Raw genomic sequence first — 20,583 nt, forward strand, 5'->3', positions numbered from 1 at the left:
CATAAGAACAACAACAACATAATAGATTCACTTGGAAAACTATCATAAACAATATAAACTAAGTTGAATACATGATAACATTTCAACAAAATAATTTAAGAAAAATCTTTCATTTGAACTGTAGAAAGTTACAAAAGCATTTGGTAGTATATTAAAGAAAGAAATCCTTAATATACACACATACTAGAAAATGCAAGGACACATTTTTTAAATATTATCATTTTTATTATAAAACAAATCTTTTGTTTTGAGGTAACATTTCAAAGACTATTTGGCAAAAATCAAGTGAAATCTATCTACACAACTTTGCTATGTACAAATATACGGTGATTCAGAGGAGAGGTTTCTAGCATTGCACATAAGCTGATTTCAGGACAAATAACGTATTTAAAAGATCTTTTTAAGTAGGGACTTCTTTCTACAACTCTCCTCTGCCCAATCGGTAGTCAATAATGTTATAATGTTCATGAGGTTCCACAGAAACATCTAACAGGATAAAACATGTGGACAGGAAAAAAATTCCATTTTTCTCAAACACCTCAGTAGGTCAAAATTCAAAAGCGTTTTCTGAGACTAATTTTTTTTGTTATGCAAGAGTTTCTATTGCTCATCCCCCAAATAACTAATACAATACTTCTTCAATGGAGAAATCCTACCTAGTTCTCCATCTCCATTGTCTTTTCCTCCATTAAAATTCTGATTCTCCAAGACAGTGTTGGCCGGTATTTTCTATGTTTCCTTATTACTTTGTTCACTATTATGTTCTAGCATTCATCACACTGGAGTGAAATAGTTCTTTCGCTCATAGGTATCCCTCTTTAAGTCAGGAGCACCTCAGGAGAAAGAATCAAGTCTCAAACTTCTTTATATCCCCAGCCCCTAGCACAGTGCCGTGTACATAATAGAACCTCAGGAACTGCTTACTGTCTAATGAATTAAGTCTTTCTCAGCTGCGAAGTTATAATGTGCAGCTTTCTTTACATCTAGCCTCACAGAGTCTGTGCTGGTGTCATTCTACATTCTATAAAGAAGGGTAACAACTTTGAAACAAGAGTAATTTCCAGAAGTTCCTTTCTGAAGGCATTGGCCTCTGGTTATCCTCCTGATGAAAGATTCAATAAATTATAGTTGTAATGATTTCCCTACTCTCTACGATATCAAGATGTATGTGAGAGCCACATCTAAAGACAACTGATTTTAATAGCCATCTTGGCAGTCATTGTCATCTTGGTCTCCTCTGGGTTTGTTGTGATAAGCATCCACTGTTAATTTTCTGCTTTCTATCTCAAGGTTTCTGGTTTGGCCGTCTTCCTCACTGCTCGATGTGCTCTCAGTAGAGTTGCTGTCTTCTTTTGATCTACTACTGTCCTGAGAATCACTGTTGTCATCTTCTGTCGACTGGCTGTCCTCCTCAGACTGGCTTTCGTCACTCTGGCTCTCTGTGGAGGCACTCTGTGATTGGAGACTCTCCTGGCTGGAGCTGTTCTCATCTTCTGTGGACTCTGGGCTTTCCTCAGAGGATCTCAGGCTTTCATTGGAGTCACTGTCAGCTTGTTCCTCTCTGGATTCACTTTCTGAATGGGAGGGTTTGTCTTCTTCACTGGAGTCACTGTCTTCCTGGTCATCTTCTGAATGGTTGCTGGTGTTTTCATCTGGGTTATCACCCCTGGACTCACTCACTCCATCTTCCTGAGATTCACTACTGTTTTCTTGAGATGGGAGGTCACCTTCTTGACTAGATTCACTGCTGAGGTCTTGGCCATTTTGGCTGTCTTCCTGAGATTCACTCTCCTTGCTGTCTTCTTGAGAGTCGCTATTTTCTCTGGATGGGCTGAGGTCAACATCCTTGGAGCTGCTATTTTCTGTGGAGTCACTCTGAACATCTTCCATCGTGTTGCTGTCCTCAAGCTCTATTCTGTCATCTTCTTGAGAAATGTGGGACTTTCTGAAAAATTTTCTCTTAGGATACTCCACAGATTGGCTGCCATGTGAGTCCTGAATATTTGTTTTGGATTCTTTTGATTTGAGATTAGCACCAATCATTTTAGAAAGGTTCCTGTCACTCCTGATGCTGTCTGGGTCATCACTCTGCATCCCTTCATCATCAAACTCGGAGCCATCCCCATGGCTACTGTCCCCCTCACTGCCACCTCCCATCCAGTGCTCCTCACTGTCACTCTCACGAGTTGAGTCTTGGGCACTTTCATCCGCTTGGAGAGTGCTGTCTTCACTGGATTGTGTGGCGTCTGAAGAGTTTTCATCACTTTCAAGTCTGATGTTTCCTCCATCTTGTCCCTCGTCAGGGCCAATGCCATTGTCCTCATCAGCGAAAGTGTCATCTCCACTGTCATCCTCCTCCTCATCTTTATAATCTCCTTTTCCACCACTCCTGGAGAGGCCACCCGCTGGTCTATGAGTGTACTGACGGCCATCAGGGTCCAGGCCCTCCTCTGACTCAGTGCTGTCACTGGGGTCTTCATTTGCCTGGAGGTTGGAGTTAATAGACACAGTTAGTCTTCAAGGAATTTATTACAGAAGCAGTGATCTACTACTGCCTTTTAAAGCTCTTTCTGCTTCCTCCTTCCTCTAACACAAGATCAATTTTATTTCTGCATCTCTATAAAAGGTTAAACAAGCAAAAGGAGAAGAACCAAATTCAAGCCATTTTGCATCCTCACACTTCATTCAAGAATATAAAAATTTACTCAAAACCACTTTGTTGTTGTTCTTGTGTGTCATTGCGTTACAATTGACTCAGAGTTGACCCTCCAGTGAGTTTTCAGAGCCAGTAAATGACACAGGAGGTAATTACCTATCCTTATACTGGAGAGCTCTGGTGACCTAGTGGCACGAAGCTACACTGCAATCTTGAAGGCACACAGTTCTAGGTCACCCCTCCTCCACAGCAGAAAGATGGGGCAATCTTTTCCAGTGTGATTAACTGCCTCTGAAAACCTGCTGGAGGGTCAGCTACAGGTCAGTTCTGATACAACTACATCATACTGGAGAGAAGCTGGAGGATTTAAACCACATACCTTTGAGATTGCAGTGCAGTTTCTTACCACTAGATCACTTTTAAATTTATTTGATCCAAATAGCTAATGTCATTCTAATTACTTAAAGGAAAGGCTCAGAAAATTTTCTGTGAACTGTTTGTTACTGGAAGTTTTGTATATAACATATTGGGCTGTTAATTGAAAGGTCAGTGGTTCAAATCTACCAACTACTCCTTGGGAGAAAGATGGGCCATCTCTTCCCACAATGAAGGGTCACTGTGAGTTAGAATTTACTCCACAGCAGTAAGTTCCATAATGCTCACACATTAGTTTAATTAGCTTAAATTAAAATGTGTGTTTTTGGCTTTACTATTAAATGTCCCAAGTTATTTCTGTTGGTTTGGTTTGGTTTTTTATATATGTAATTCTAAACCAAATTTCACTAGGATGAAAGGACAAAATTATCCAGTTAAATAAAAGTAAAATACAAGCACTTCACTCAAATCACATTTACACCTCATTTGCATAAGCAAAGATTTGTCTATAAAAGATTCAACCAGAAGACTGTAAGTCCTATGACTAGCAGGGTAGCTTGACTCTTAAGTCTGAGATCAGAGGTGACCACAGTGAACGAAAACAAGTAAGCCTTCATTCTCAATAAAGTCAAATCCACTCTTATTAACTATATTCTGCAACAGTGATTAGTTGTAGTTGTAGTACCCTCCCGCCTCTCCCATTGTACATGCCTCCACTGATCAAATCTGAGTTTTGGTTTGGGAATACTAATGGCATCCCTTCCATCCCTGGAGTTCTAGTATGGTATGCTGGAATTGAAGTTGTTTATTGTTTAGCACATACTATGAGGCACCAATCACATCCCTTCCAAGCAGGGACTTTTGCCCTCATTAAACAGTTTAGAGAACATTGAGGAAAAAAAAAATCACAAAATCTTCAGAAAAGAGTATTTCTCTAATTTAAAATTTTTTAAAAAATATTCTTTTGACAAACCTTTGGGGGAAAGGGATATAAAACCTAATGATTCAAATCCAAAGTCTCTGTAAACTTTCATTGAAGTTAATAATAATTTAAAAAAAAAAACACCCAAAACAAACAAACAAAAAAAAACCCCTAATGATTCCCTTTCCATCTCTGACAAGATGTAGGGTACAGCATGGGTTACATTTCCATGGAGGAGTATGGTTCCCCAAATCTCTAGAACCCCCAAAATGTGAAATTTAGCCAAAATGACAGAACTTCTTAGAAAGTAATACCTTTTTATCTTGGACAAATGAAAACAAACATCAAAACAAAACACTAGTCTTTAAGTAAATGTCAACTTCTAGGAGTAAATCGCTTACTAACCATGGTTGTTCTAGTTTTTCTTACTCCCTGAGTTACAGACAGACCTAATTTAAATTTAAAAAGTTGTTTCCAAAGGAGCTATTTCATTAGCTGCTCCTCAGGGCTCTCCCTTTCCTTTCACCAACAGGATCCTGGACATGGAGGCGTCCAGGCCCAGCAGGAACTTCTTGTTTGCCAGAATTTTAAATTTTTTTCCCCTGCCTGATGTGAACAGCTCCAAGTTATAAGAGCAGCATTCTAGAAAGACAAGTGAGCTCTTATAGGAGTTTTCACATAGTCAGTGATCACATTTAGGTATATGCATCTGTGTCTTTGCTTTGTTTTGCTTTTAACATAAGGCCACAACGTGTACATTCCAGCTCTGGTGATACATTTTAAATGAACAGCATGTCCACAACCCCTAAAGTCTCCCCACTCCCTGTTACCTTCTTATTTTATAGAACCACTTAGCCAACATAACCAATGTTTAGAAAATATTATATTTAGAACTGTTTCCAGGTAATTTAATCTAACATCACCTCCTCCATTTCCTAAGTAGCCCGAATAGTTCAGAAAGATCTGCTTAATTACCTGGTCCTCTGAGCTAACTTTACTTTCATCTGATGACTCACTGCTCCCCTGAAAAGAGGGAAAAGAAAAAAGTTTATTTTTTCTTTTTAGTAATTGTTCAGGAAAGAAAAAAGTATGACACATAACAATTGTTTGTGGTTTGGATTTACTACTTCCAGAATGGCATAAACATGATGGAAAGAGTATCAGAAGTAAGCTATTTCATAAGATGTTTATGACAAAAATAAATAGTTACCGAAGGTGGTGTTGGTGTCTGAGTCAACTGGGCCTGCAGAAAGGGAGGGAACCAAGTTATTCCTTCACCATTGTTTACGTCATTCACATTGCAAATAGAATAGTTTTAGGGGAGGTTTTATAGGGTTTTTTTGGTTTGTTGACATATATTTTACATTTGCATAGAGAATAATGAAATTTTATGGTAAAACTATTGAAAAAATATTTGAGATTATAAAACAGCTGGGTTTTTGTTTTTTTTGGTTTTTTTTAAAGAATACTTATTTCTGACACTTCACTCACAGAAAGCAAAAAAATGTCCAAACCACATCAGGACCCCACCTTAAAACTTTTAAAAGGCTGATTGGCTGTTCATGCAACCCTGAAAAAAATATAATATGGGGAAAGCCTTGCAATTCAGTATCCATATTTTTTAATATATTTATGTTTGAATTAACTTGATCAACTTAGTTTGAGCACTAGGTAACGGGTAAACTAATGCATTGACAAACCTGTGTGAGCTTCAGGCAGTTCACGTCACACATTTTTCCTTCAGATTCTTATTTATAAGTTGGAAAAATTAACATAAAATTTGATTACCTCACAGAGTTGCTATGAGGATAGAATCAGCTGAAAACTGTGGAAACTTCTTGAGAACTATTCAATGTGATGTGAACTAAAGAGATCATCAGTTTTTAAAACATCTACTTTATAAGATTCAAGAGTAGACAGCATTGAGTTGAGAGTCATATAAGCTCACAGATGCTAAATCTAAGGCTCAGTTATCCATAGTTCCAATTGAGTCTACTCTTGCAAGACCTATACAATACTTGAGTCACTTTTGGTTGCTATTGGAACCAGTTGGGATGCACCTAACAAGAGCAAGAGCCAGGGTGAGTTCTGAGAGCACAGCAATGCCAAGCAAAGGCTGTGAACACCAAATAGGCCAAGTAGAGCAGGGAGGGGCTGTTGTTAGCATGTCTTCAACATGCCCACCTGCAATGTCTCCTTTAGAAGAAGGAGCTCTAATCATCATTGCCCTTGGGCTATAGGGCCCTAAACTAGAAAGTAGTCTCCATTGTTGTAAGCTATCTCATCAATGGTCTCCCTCTCATTCTCCGTCCCTTCACCCTTCCAAGCATGATGTCCCTCTCCAAGGACCAGAGCACAGCATAGAGCAGGTTTCAGGGCTGTTGTGCATAGGGTCACTATGATGCACAAGTGACTCGAAGGCACCTAACAGCAACAAAAACAATTACAGTAAGTTATCATTAGGAATTATGAGGTGGAGATATTGGTCTTTGTCTCCTACCATGAGTGGGAAACAACATATTTGTGCTACTCTTATTCTGCTGGAATGAGAGGGAGGAAATATAGTGACTGCCTTTAAATTAACTGGCCTATATATATCTCTACTTTAAACCGCAGACATTCCCGGGTCACCAACTAAGATTCTTGGGACCAAATTGTATAATATACAAATTCCAGCAGGTTTAAGAAAAAATACATGATGCCATTCGGGATAAAATTTTAACTTCTACTTCTGATGCTGAACCTACATACTGGGAACAAACATTTGGTAATACCATTTCAGACAAGACAAGAATCTTATAACAAAAGTTTACAGAATACTCCTGGGCGTCCACAACAGACAAACAAACAAAAATCAAACACACCAAAACCCAATTACAAAATGGGCAAAAGAAACGGAAATGATTTTCATAGAGGAAAATATTTGAATGGTAAACAGATACATGAAGAAATGCTGCAAATCACTAGCAATTAGAAAGATGCAAATCAAAACCACAGGTACCATCTCACTCCACTAACAGTGGCAAAGTTTAAGAGGGCAGCAAGTAATAAATGTTGAAGAGGATGTGGCGAGAAAGAAACTCTTATACATTATTGGTGGGATTGTAAAATGGCACAACCATTCTGCAAGGCAGTTTGGCACACCCTCAAAAAGCTAACCCTAGAAATTCCATATGACCCAACTATTCCACTACTTGGAATATACCCTGAGAAAATGAGAACTGAGGCACAAACAAAAATTTGTACACCAATGTTCACAGCAGCATTATTCACCATCGGAAGAACCTGGAAACAGCCCAAATGTCCAACCACAAACAAATGGATTGAGAAATTATGGTACATTCACACAATGGAATACTATGCAGCACGCAGGAGCAATAACATTGTAAATTATTATTTAACTTGAGAGGGGCTGGAGAGCATTATGCTGAGTGAACTAACTCAGCCACACATGGATAAATATTGTATTATAGTAGAATGAATATAAGCATCCAAGAAGGGTGGGAGAGGGTGGAAGCAGAGGGATGAAGATGTGCACAGGAGGGGGTATTAATCATGAGTTTGTACAATTTGATGGTGGAGGGTGAGAGAAATCAAAAGAATCTATTCTTGAAAACAATGTGTTTTAATTTTGTAAATAAATTAGTATAATTTTTTAAAAAAAATGCACTAACTTTCTACACTTAGCCCCTGTAGAGGATGTTAGTGGGAGTCAGTGCAACATAGGTTGAAAGTCTAACTTTAGCACTTATTAACCACATAACCTAGTAAACTTGGTTACTCTTTATGATTCAGTTTTCTCATTTGTAAAATGGGAATAAAGTAACATTTAAACTATAAAGTTGTTGTGAACATGAAGAAGTTAATACATGTAAAAACTTGGAATAGTGCATAACACTTTCCAAGACTTGACCGCCTGTCTTCTTATACATATGTCATCTACCAGGTACTACTATACACATTCCTTTACGAATAAAGCTAAAAGGAGGTAGAAGTGTAAAGACTGCCTTACCAAATAGTAGTATTAAGTTGTATATGAAGTATGATATAAACTAAATAATCTCATATTGACTAGAAATTATAACTTCATCTACCTGTTTCTTCCTATATTTTAAGCTATGATAGTACTTGTGAAATGATTTGTTATTGTTATATACAATCAAGTCAAAATTGACTTATAGCTGATCTTCCAGCAGGTTTTTAAAGGCAGTAAAGGAAGGGAGGAGATTGCCTGCATTTTCCCCATGGCACAGCTGGTGAATTCAAACCACACACTTCTACTTTCGCAGAGCAATTCTTTACCACTCCGCCACCAGAACTCCTCACAAACTCCTCAGTGAAGTCAATTTGATTGTAATCTATCAGAACTAAAACATCCCCCTCCCACCAAAATAAATTTTCTACATACCTTCCATTCTTCAGAGCTTTCAGATTCAGGGGTTTGATACCTGGCTACCTGAAAAATTAAGCATTGTGGTCAATTCATAAGGCAATTTTGAAGACAATTGCTATTAAGATGAGAGCAATAAGACGCCTAGTCACCATGCCATTGAATCAACTCCAATTCATGGTCACTCATGCATATCAGAGTGGAATTGTGCTTCATAGGCTTTTCAATTATTGTGGCCTTTTGGAAGCAGATCACTAGGCATTTTTCCCAAGTTGTCTCTGGTTGAACTTAGACTTTCAACTTTTCTGATAGTAGCAGAGTATACTCCCAAATCCGTGGGTTCCACTCAACGGTTTCTAGCAGTGGTCTTAAATGCATCAGAATCACCTGGAGGCAAGCTCAGATTGATATACCCTATCCCGAGATTCTTCATTAGAGCTGAGGCTGGACACAAGAATTTGATTTTTTTTTTAAAAAAGGTCTTTGTTGCTACTGATAGGGAGAACTTTTTGAGAATCATTGTTTATAAGGAAGAAAAATGGGTATGTGAATGGTATTTGAACAGAATTAGGAATAAGTTGGATGATGTTTTAAAGAGCATAGATGCCTAAGGAATCTTAGTCTGCTTCCAGTAAAATCTATGGGATAATTTTACCATGTCCTTTAGGATCGCTAGGGAGCTCTGGTGGGCTAGTGGGTAAGGAGTTTCATTGCTAACCCAAAGAAAAGTGGTTTGAATCCATCAGTTGCTTAATGAGAGAGATAGGCTTCCTTCAGAGTAATGCAAACCTTTTGAAAACATTTTGGCCAGTCAGCTGTGAGTTGGCTTTGTTTTGACAGCAATGAGTATAGGGTCACTCTGAGTCAGAATCAATTTGATTGTACAGAACAACAAAACACTGACAGCCACCTTGAATCATGTTGTTGTTGTTGTGTATCATCAAGTTGGAATTGACCCTCCAGCAGGATTTCAGAGGCAGTTAATTGCAAGGGAGGAGACTGCCCATCCTTCTCCCACAGAGCAGCTGGTGGCCCTGAATTGCATGCCTTTGGGATTGCTGTGCAGCTTCTTGCTACTAGTCCACCAGATTCATTAGAAAAGAAAAATTGTGGTGTTTTAGGTACACTTACTGGAAGAGCACAGGACAAGCCCCAAAGGAACACGAAGAAGAGGCTGGTCTTCATGGCCGAGTGTGGTGCTGTTCCTGTGATGAAAAACACAAGATGTATTGTTCCAGGCTACAGAAATAGTCTTAGCTTCGTTTCTCAACATTTTTTTCTCATTTACAAAACAACTCAGTCTTAAGCGCTAAATGGAAATAATTTCTATGAAAAGATCTTCCAACATTTTTTTCACTTATTCTTAATCTAAAATAAGGGGAGGTATATTTAATGCCACATGTATGCATGTGAAGATTATAGAAATGGGAAAATGATTTGTTATCTATATGTTTACCATATTATTTAAAAAAAATGTAATGGAAAGATCTGACAAAAATAAGAGAAATGTGAATCAAGACATTTCTAAGCATTCACATGAATTCAGACTAATTTTCCAGTAGTTAAGCAACCTGATGAATGCATTCCCCCCAAAACACTGTTTACTGACATAATATTGAGCATTTGTCTTGGCCTGTACACACAAATGACTTATAAGTAACTGTAACAAACACATATTAATGTCTGGGGAAAAAAAAACCCATAATTTTTGCATTATATCCTTGGTTTATAGGAGCTGTATTATGGTGACCTTCATATTACAGTTCAGAAAGCTCTTAATATCTACTGTAAACTATTTAGTCATATATTATACAGGGTTATGCTAAATTCTGTGTCATCCGTGGTACTCTGGAACTAGAACTGATTAAAGGTTTGGGGTACACTTCTCAGTCATGCTGAGAGAAGCTGGACAAACAAAACCGTCCTTTCCTAGAGGGTGGCTTGGTTTCACACTTTAAGAATTGGTGGGATTTGGAAAATAATTTGTTTCATGTCTAATAATAGATGTACTTAATTGTAATGGAAAAAGTTATTGAAATTCTTTAAAAGAAAATAACCTGCTTTGCAGTATAGTAGGTCCTTTTAGCTGCCCTAACATGCCTATCAAATGGGCACCTGTACATTTTTTTTAAAACCATCCTATGAGTTTATTTCAGACTTCATTTTTTTATAAAAAAGTTAAATATTTACTGTACCAATTTCAAGATATCTAAGCCAGCAATTCTCCATGCTGGTGGTAAACTAATATCACTTAGGAATCTTAAAAAAATAAAAACTAATGCACAAGCTCCCTTCCAGAGTATTGAGAGGTGGACAAAGAGGTCAGTTTTGAAAAGTCCCCAAGTGATTTTCGCTCTTAATTGACAATTAATACATACACACATAAGTTGAGTAAAGAAAAAAAGCAATGTACAAAAGAGGTTGATCAGGTATTTTAATTAATTAATCAATGGTCATTAGTATAATAAAATGTCAAAGTATGATGTCAGTAAAATGTCAGAGTATGAATTTATGGAAAACCAAAATGCTTTAAATTTATAAAAACTGTTTTAGTCTTTCAAAAATTCTTTTAAATTAATTTTTTAAATTTTATTATTAATTGTGTGTGTACCATCAAATCGGATCTGACTGGTACAGGAGGAGATTGTCCCACCTTTTCCAGCAGAGCATCTGGTGGATTCGAACCACATACCTCTGGGATTGCAGTGCAGCTTCTTTCCACTAGGCCACCAGAGCTCCCTTAAAATTAGTTTTAAATACACATATTAACACAAAGTAACAAGTATGATTGCTCAATAAGGTGTCTGAGACACTCAGTGTCTTCTTTGAGTCATCTAATCCTCTGAAAAGTATATTCCAGAAAATAGGAAATCTAAAATAAAGGAGAGACTGGTCCCTGGAGAAGGACATCATGCTTGGAAAGGTGGAGGGACAGTGCAGGAGACAAGGACGTCAGATGAGATGGACTGATACAGTGACTGGAGCAATGGGGTTGCTGTGTTCGAATTAGTGAGACTGGCTAAGGACAGGGCAGAAATCAGAGCTGCTGTTCATAGGGTTACTATGAGTCACAGGTGACTGGACAGCACAGCACATAACAAGATAAAGGAGAAGGAAATAATTCCTCAGTTCAGTTTTACCTTCACACAATTCAAATAGTCGAACAGGAGTGTCTAATTTATATCATGATCATTACCCATTTTTACAAGTTAGTTTTTGTGTTCTTTTATTTAAGTATATTTGTAAAGACTTGTGCTGCCAACTCAAAGGCAAGTGGTTTAAATGCATCAGCTTCTCCCCAGGAGAAAGATGAGTAATCTCCACCCATGAGATTCACAGTCTCTGAAAATCAACTGAAAGGTCAGATAGAAGTCAGTTCTAACACAATGTCACATAACAACAACAACAATAATCTTTGTTTTTAGTATTATTTGAGAAATTTTTTGCACATACTTTACTGAATATCAACAACAACAATAAAAAAACAAACCATAGGTATGCATAAAGAAAGACAAATCCAAGTGATGCTCCTTCCATTAGTTCTAACAATCAAGCCATTTTTCAAGTTCTTAGATGTTTACCAAAGGTGCTTCCATTGTTAACATAATTGATCTGTAAGAAAGAGGAACTGACCTCCTCATGCTTCTAAGACTGCCACTTAGCACCCTGACCTACAGCAAACTTTTTCCAAATGGAAACATGGTAGATAAAAACAAAAGTAACTTTAGGTCCTAAGAGAGTTGATGTTGCCTCCTGAAAAATATAGTCCCGCAGTAGACATTAAGAAAAGCTAGACCTTAAATATTATATTAAAACTCTCACAAGCCCACTGTCTTTGCACCAAAGCTGCCCCCTCTCTGACCTTCTAGTGGGTTTCCAAGGCTGTAAATTGTACAGGAATAGATTGCTCATCTTTTTTCCTGTGGAGCAACTGTTGGGTACAAACAGTCAAAGAGGCACAACTTTTGGTTAACAGTCCAAAGCTCTATAGACCAGAGTTTCCTAAACATTATACTAGGTTTTGAATTGAGATTTTTGTAAGATTAATTATATTTTGTTCAGTGTATTGCCAAAAAGAAACTCTAAACTTGTATCAGTATCAACTCTTAAGCTGCAAACAATAGAAGTGAATAATTAGTAGCTTTATTCTGCGTAAGAAACTAGCAAAATAGTTAAATTTTAAATAGGTGTCTGGAATCCTTTTTAATGGATCCTTTCTTAATGAAGAAACCCTTTTTCTTCATTAATAGGTAAAGGTTATTTCTACAGTGACAACATGTAACAAAAGGAAATTAACAACTATTATGTGAGTTGCACCTGCTTTCAGGGCTCTATATTACAAATAATTTAAATTTTGTGTTTTGCCTCTGAGTTTTTCTTTTTGAAAAAAACTCAAATTTAAGAGCTACAGGAAGAAATACAGTTCAGATTTCAAGTTTATTCAAAACTTCTTTGGGCTCCTAAATAAGAAAATGAGTTCTGGAATTTCCTCAAAATTAAAATTCACTTGCAAAGTGCCTATTTTCTTTTATGTGAGTTGAGAGAAAAGAGTCTAAAAAAGAAAAAGAAAGAAAAAAATACATACTTTGGCTTACTATCAAAGCAATTTATCGGACTTGATAATGCTAATTTATGTTTTGGTATATTTATCCTCAATGATACTAAAGAATATGTTTATTCAGCAGTCACCAATATTTATTGAGCAAAAGTATTTACTGTTCTAGATGTTGAAAGTAAAATTAAAAAACTCCTTGATTGCTTGACCCTTCAGCAGATTTTCAGAGAGTACAAATTGTGTGGGAAGAAATTGCTCTTCTTTCTCCCACTGAGGGGCTAGTGGATTCGAACTGTCCACCTTTTAACTCCCTACCTACTAGGCCACCAGAGCTTCCTGAATGCGCAACAGTTGTGTTAATAAACTGGTCTTATATACAGTAAGATTATTAAAAATTCAATTGCTCAGAACCTCTGTTAGGTAGAACTTATTTATTAATATTTGAAAGTAAATTAGAAAATGGTTAAGATATGAACTCTAAATTCAGAAAAATCAAAGACACTGATCAGTAAAACTATCTAAAATTTTCAGTTACATGATCAGGAAATCAATCAATTCAGCATCATGTGCTTTAAATCTCTGTAAAATAGCTACAAAATGCCCTTAAATTAAGCATAAATTTGAAACATCTCCAAGTATCTGAAGCATGCCGATGCATACTACCGTTTTGAGGCAGACTAAATAACTAATACCTTTTAGAAGACTGTTTCTATACTTACATGTTTTGAATCACTCATATCAAAGCAGAATAGTCTATTTAACCTTGAGTTGAACAGTAAACTTGCCTAACCTGAAGTGGTTATACCTAGAGAAGACAGTTTCTGGAAGATCTGAGATTCTCTAAATGTCATACAGAAACATATTACCTGACCATAACTCCTATTCTCTGTTGTAAAAGACAAACCCACTTATATAGACTAAGAAGTGGAATATATAGAGCAAATGAAAATAAATATGGACATGAGTATTTAAGTGAATAAATCTTCTACATCGGAAAATGTTTTATGAGAAAATTAAATTCCGCTTTTATTGAATTCTGACTTCATGTAAGGCAACATGCATACATGCAGGATGAGCTAAACAACATAAAAATGTGATAATCATTATGCTCTGGTTGACTTTATTATTTCACATCTTCTTTCAGTTACTTTATTCATAATGCAGATCATTGAATACCTAAATGGATACCATTAAATGGATTTTAAATGCAAGGATTTCATATTGAAACTCCTGCCAATATAGTTCCATTCTTCACAGTGTCTTATAGGCCCTGGGCATCCTGACACCTATGAAAACCTAAATATAAAAGTTTTGTTTGTTCTGTGTATTAAAACTAAACTTCAAAATAATCTATCTGCATCAAACGAAACATAACCTTTCAGAAGTACTATGAAGCAATCTAAAGTATTGCACAGAAAAACAGCAGGCTCTAGTGACTGGCTTGTCATTTTCATATTACTCATTACTGTAGTATAAACAGCCAGCTCAAAATTATGAATGGTTGTATCTGAAGGCATAGCTCTTCTCATTTCTCTCTGCATGATATAATATCTGAAATGTGGATACACATATAATAGTTCTCAAATGTGGATACACATATAATAGTTCTCAATCAATGCAGTGAAAGTCATAAAAGCACAGAAATAAAAGATGAAATTGTCTTACCTTCTTCGGTTCACCAAGACTTTTCCCAAAAAGTCTCAAAAAATCAGGTTGAGGTTCTTGCTGAGGAAATCTGTTCCCAATGGAGTCACTCTTGTGTGTTGATATCCTGAATACTTCCCTGATGAATTTAAACTCTGCTTCAGCTTGTCTCAGCCAATCAGCCTTGGCCTGGGGGTGACTGACATCACAAGGTGTCACCGGGACTCCAGTACACCCACGCTTCCTCCAGTGTGCAGAGGCTGAGTTTCCCTAAAGAGCTCTTGTGGTTCCCAAATGACTAGACTAGTTTCCATTAAATTGAAGATCTTCCTAAAGCTTTATTTTGATTTCTAAATATATGTCATTCACATCCATGCAGACTTATGAGTATTATAAACAATGACCATATCTCCCACCCACTGTAAAATCCCACCAGACCAAGGTGGGGAAAAAGATGGTCATGAGGTGGGTAGACAGTTTCCTGTTAATGTACATTTCCAGGTTGTACATGATGGAAGCTTCTAAAATACTAGATTTCCCTTAAAATTGTTGTGTTGCAAATACAAGGGTTTTTTTTTTCTCTCTTTTCCTCTTTTTACCATCTACTTCTCATATTCTTTTCTTCCCATTTGCCTCATAGACCAAGTTGCAAATTTTTACTACTCTAATGAAGTTTTCACTGGAAATGTTAAAGCATCTTCCCAAGTAACTTTTGTATTTAGTCAGAAAGAATTTAATTCTAGCCCTTGTTTCTCTACCAACTGCTTGCTGTGTTTTGGCTTTAGCCCTAGTGATTCTTTGAATCAGAAATAGATTAAGGGGAAGAAAAACTGAGTAGCACAAAAGAAACCAATTTTCAGGATATAAATTGAAAGAGAAATTATTGAAAAGATAATGGAATGGATGGAAAGTTATCTACTAGAACTCTGTTAAAGTGTTCAGCTATTAACTAAAAGGTTGACAGTTCAAACTTATCATCACCTCCGTGGGAGAAAAGATCTAGTGTTCAACTCTTGTAAAAATTTATAGCAAAGAGAAATCTATGGAGCAGTCCTATTCTGTCCTATTGGAGTGTTGTTGTAAGGCAACACTCAGGAGCAACGATTTCATAAAACAATATATAACATGGGAGAGGCCAGAGAGCATTATGCTGAATGAACTAACTCAGTCTCATAAAGGCAAATAATACATAAGACCATTATTGTGAAAATAGAAGGTTAAGTGACCAAGATGTGTATAAATATTCAAAAGGAGAAGAAGGCAGAAAAAGAGGAAGTAGTGGCCAAAAGAGCAGAAAATGGTATAAGAGGGCACAGGGTCATAAGTATCTTTCTGATAGGGCCAGAAGGAGTGAGAATGGCACAGCCCCTCACTGCTCAGAGCAGAAAGCAGATAAATAGCCATAGTCCAGCATCATGGTCCCTCTAGAGCCACAGCAGCAGCAAGAGGTTCATTTATTCATTATTAACTCAAAGACTCACAGTTTTGGTACCAAGAATAAGATTTATTAGTGAAATAAGTTGAAAAGTGAGGGAGACAAAGAATATCACCCAATGCAAATCCAAGATTTAGTCCAGCAGTCCCAAGGCACAATTCCTCAATTAGTCCAGGCTCTGGTTTCAGTTCAGCAAGAAAATTCAAGAAGCCATTGTTTTCCTGAATCATCCAGCAAGTTTTGCTTCAGAGCAGTTATAAGTTAGCTTCTCCTACAAGCATCTTGCAAGAACAGCAAAATCTTTTCTTGAGGCCAGCACAAATGCAAGAAGCCTCAGTTCATGTCTTGCCATAGTTTCTCCAAAGCAATGCCACAGTCTTCCACCACCATCACCAGGCCCTCAGCACCAGGATCTAGATCTCAACAGGCTTTTGCTACAATCACACTCAAGTCTTGCTCTCCTCCGTTCTCTTGCTTCCCAGAGTGGGAAGCGCTCTCTCGCTCTCTCTCTCTCTCTCTCTCTCTCTCTCTCTCTCTCTCATCCTAGTCCCACAGCTGTTGATGATTTGCAAGACCATGTATCTACAGTTAAATTAGCTGGACATTAGAGGGGACTAAGTTAATTGCTAAAAAAGTCAACACCACAATGGGGAAATCACTAGGATAGCTGAGGTTAGTGGAAGCATGGAGGTGAAGAAATGGGAAAAATACACTGAGGATTTTTAAAGATGGGATGATAATAGACATAGATTAATAGTAATTATATAAAAACAGTGTATATAAACTACTGTATAAAACAAAAAGTGCATAAATAAAACATGATTTATAGGAAAGTTTGTATTAAAACCAATAAAAAATGTGTTTCAAAAAATAAACCAATGACATCCAAGCAGATATATGCACACCCATGTTTATCGCAGCTCTGTTCAGAATAGCAAGGAGTTGGAAACAACCCAGGTGCCCATCAACAAACGAATGGATAGAGAAGCTGTGGTATATTCACACAATGGAATACTATGCTGCACTGAAACACCAGGAACTCATTCAATATTATTCAAATTGGGTGAGCCTGGAGGACATTATACTGAGTGAAATATTTCAGTCGCAAAAGGACAAATACAAATATTGCATGATGCCACTGCTGTAAAATGGGACTGATATCAGGGTGGGGGTAAGACTGAGAAAAACTGCATAAATTGTGTATACTGCACTGAAACAGATGAGGGACTGAATAATTTAAAAGCGATGTATGATAGGGTATTAAGGTTATCACAAGAATCCACAATTAAGGTTGCATAGTGGAATGTACTTGGGGCAGTGGGAGGGGTGCAGGGGGATTGTGTACCAGGGAGGGAGTCTTTCTTTTACTTTTGAAAGAGAGGAGCAAGCTAGGGGGTAGGGGGAGAGGGCTGGGTGAGTAGAGAAGTGCAGCAATGAATGAATGGAAATCCAAATTCTCTGTAAATGTTCATTAAAATTATTTTTAAAAAAGAGAAAATATATATATAATTTTAACTTCTAAAAATATAAAATAAACTAAAAAAATTCTTCTTAAGGAGTATATACACACACATCCCCAAAAGGCACGCTTAAGTAACAGTATAAAAGCTTCTTGTCATTGTTGTTATATACCATTGAGTCACTTGGGACTCATAGCAACTCTATGTACAAGAGATCTGAATCCTGCTCTGTCGTGAGCCAATTTCATTGTTTCTGACACACCTACCTCCATTATTTTAGTCACTGGGTCAACCGATCTCATCCAGGGTCTTCCTCTCCTGTGCATGATGACCTTTTCCAAGGGTGGGTCCCTCCTGGCAACATGCCAAAAGTATGTCAGACAAAGCTTCAAAATTCTTGCCTCCAAGGAATAGCTTGGTTTTACTCTCTTCAGGACAGGCTTGTTTGTTCTTTTAGCAGTCCATGCTCTAATACTCTTCTCCAGCACCACAACTCAAAATCATTGATACTTCTTCTATCATCCTTAGTCATTGTCCAGCTCTCTGATGCATAGCAAGTAATTGCAAAGACCATGGCTTGGATCAAGCACACCTTAGTCTCCAGAGTGACATCAGATTTTCCCAGCACAGTTTGTCTTTTGATTTCCTGGCTGCTGGTACCAAGAGTGTTGATTGCGAAGCCAAACAAAGCTGTTAGTATTTTCTCAATATTTTCACCATCTATCATAATGCTTCCAATTGGCCTAGTGGTGATGTTCAGTTTAAATCTATATTAAAGGCTGCAGTCATTGACCTTCTGCACCAAGCACTTCAGTTCTTCCTCAGTTTCAGTGAGCAGGATTGTGTCATCTGCATAACTCAGATTGTTGATGACAATCCTGACTCCTCATTCCTCCTCATAGAGCCCAGCCTCCTGGATAATCTGTTCTGCAAATAAATTGAAAAGGTATGGAGATAGGACACATCCCTGGCATACACCCTTGCCAATTTTGAACCATGCAGTGTTTCCTTGCTCTGTTCTGAAGACTGTCTCTTGGTCAAAGTGTAAGTTTTGCACAAGCATGATCAAGTGTTCTGTGACTCCCATTCTTCTCAGAGTTAGCCACAGTTTGTTGTGATCCACATAGACAAATGTCTTTGCATAGTCAATGAACCACAGACAGACATTACTCTCTGCTTTCAGCTAAAATCCATCTAACATTGGCTATAATATCCCTAGTGCCACAGCCTCTTCTAAATCCAGCCTGTACATCTGGCATCTCTCTATTCACGTGCTGTTCAAGTTGTTTCTCAATTATTTTTAGCAAGATATTGTTTGCATGTGATATTAATGGTATTATTCAATAATTTCCACACTACAGATCTCTTCCAGTGAGTTGGTCAGATGACTGTCCTCAAAATTTGTTGGCACAATCTGGTGAGTGCATCCAGGGCAGGATCTATTTGTTAAAATATACCAATGGATAAACTGTCAATTCCTGGGGCTCCATTCTTTGCCAATTCCTTCAGAGTAGCTTGAACTTCCTCCTTTATTGCCATATGCTCTTGATCATATATTGTTTTATTAAATTCTCCTGTGTCAGCCAATTCTTTTTGGTATAGTGCCTCTGTGTACTCCTTCCACATTCTTTTGTTTCATTCTGGGTCATTCAACATTCTACCCAAAGCATCCTTAAGTATTGCAACTTGAGGGTTGAATCTGTTCTTTGGTTTCTTCAGCTTAAGAAATGCTGACCTAGTTCGTTCCTTTTGATTTTCCAACTCCAGTTCTTTGCACATTTCATTATAATACTTTACTTTGTCTGGCCATGCTGCCTTTTAAAATCTTCTGCTCTACTTTTTAACATCTTGATTTCTTCCCTTTGCTTTGGATTTTCAGTTCTCTCATACAATATTCAGAGTCTGACATCCTTCTTGGTCTTTCCTTCTTCCTCCATCTGTGTAATAACCTTTTGCATTCTTCATGTACGATATTCTTGATAGTCTCCCTTAGCTCATCTAGTCTTCATTCATTAGTACTCAAGGCCTCAAACCTGATTCCTGAGGTGGCCTTTAAATTCAGGAGGGATAGACTCAAGTTTAAATTTTGGCTCTTGTTGATTTAATTTTACTTTCTTTAGCTTCAGTTTGAACTTGCATATGAATAGCTGATGATCTGTTACACAATCAGCACTTAGCCTATTTGTCACAGCTGATATTGAGCTTCTCCAGTGATTTTCCCAACAGATGTAATTTTATAACAACTATCAAATACTTAAAGAAGATAAACCATTGACATTTAAAATTCTCAAGAGCAAGGACATTTCCTTGTGTATGGTACATACTTAAAGTTCTATTACTTAGGATAGGTCCTGGGTAATAAGTATTCAATATTAATTTTGAGGATGATGCAATTGTATGCATTTAAAAACAGGCTAAATTATTAGCTTACCTGTAAACTTTTTCATCATTCCTCAGGCTGCTAGGAGAACAAACAGGTTTGTCCTGGAGAGGGTGAAGCCAAAATGTTCCCTGGAGTCAAGGATTCTGAAGCTTCGTCTGACATACTTTGGGAATGTTGCAAGGAGGGACTGGTCCTTGGAGAGGGACATCATGTTTGGGAGAGTGGAGGGACGGTGCAGGAGAGGGAGATCCTTGATGAGATGGATCTATTCTGTGAGTGGAGCCGTGGGAATGAATGTGTTTGAGACAGTGAGGTTGGCACAGGATAGAACGGCGTTTAGGGCTCTTGAACATAGGGTCGCTATAAGTCTCAAATGACTAGAATGCACTTAGCAACAACAAGAACCTGTAAACTCTCATTGACACAAAGTTGGAACTAATTCGTAACTGACTTCTACCTTCCCCACACCTCAGTGGATTCTCAGAGACTATAACTTTCACAGCAAGCTTTGCTGGTCAAGTGGTAAGAAGTTGCAGTCCCAACCCAAAGGCATGAGGTTCAAATCCACCAACCCACTCCTGTGAGAAAGATGAGTAATTATCTTCCTTGCAATCTGTTGTTGTTGTTATGTGCCGAGTCACTTGTGACTCATAGCAAGCCTATGTACAACAGCCCTAAACTCTGCTCTGTCCTGTGCCAATCCCACTGTCTCTGACACTCCCATCCCAATTATCCCAGTCACTGAATCAATCCACCTCATAGA

General features: G+C 37.6%; 2 protein-coding genes across 2 annotated transcripts in view; both read right to left on the reverse strand.

Moving 5' to 3' along the window:
• Positions 1-1,197: 1,197 nt before the first annotated feature.
• On the reverse strand, positions 1,198-9,528 carry DMP1 (dentin matrix acidic phosphoprotein 1). The gene is made up of 4 exons (XM_006885314.1): positions 9,471-9,528; positions 8,362-8,405; positions 4,929-4,976; positions 1,198-2,484 (listed from the first exon to the last, which is right to left on the reverse strand). The coding sequence occupies exons 1-4, from the start codon at positions 9,526-9,528 to the stop codon at positions 1,198-1,200; spliced, it is 1,437 nt and encodes a 478-aa protein (XP_006885376.1).
• Positions 9,529-9,706: 178 nt separating this feature from the next.
• Positions 9,707-20,583, reverse strand: part of DSPP (dentin sialophosphoprotein) — a 70,577-nt gene continuing 59,700 nt past the window's right edge. The window contains exon 6 of the mRNA XM_006885315.1: positions 9,707-9,711. Within this exon, the coding sequence (XP_006885377.1) occupies positions 9,707-9,711 (5 nt within the window). The remainder of the gene's footprint in view (positions 9,712-20,583) is intronic.

This window comes from Elephantulus edwardii, unplaced genomic scaffold, assembly GCF_000299155.1.
Source record: "Elephantulus edwardii isolate Elephantulus edwardi_28Jun2011 unplaced genomic scaffold, EleEdw1.0 scaffold00042, whole genome shotgun sequence".
Classification (NCBI taxonomy): Eukaryota; Metazoa; Chordata; class Mammalia; order Macroscelidea; family Macroscelididae; genus Elephantulus; species Elephantulus edwardii.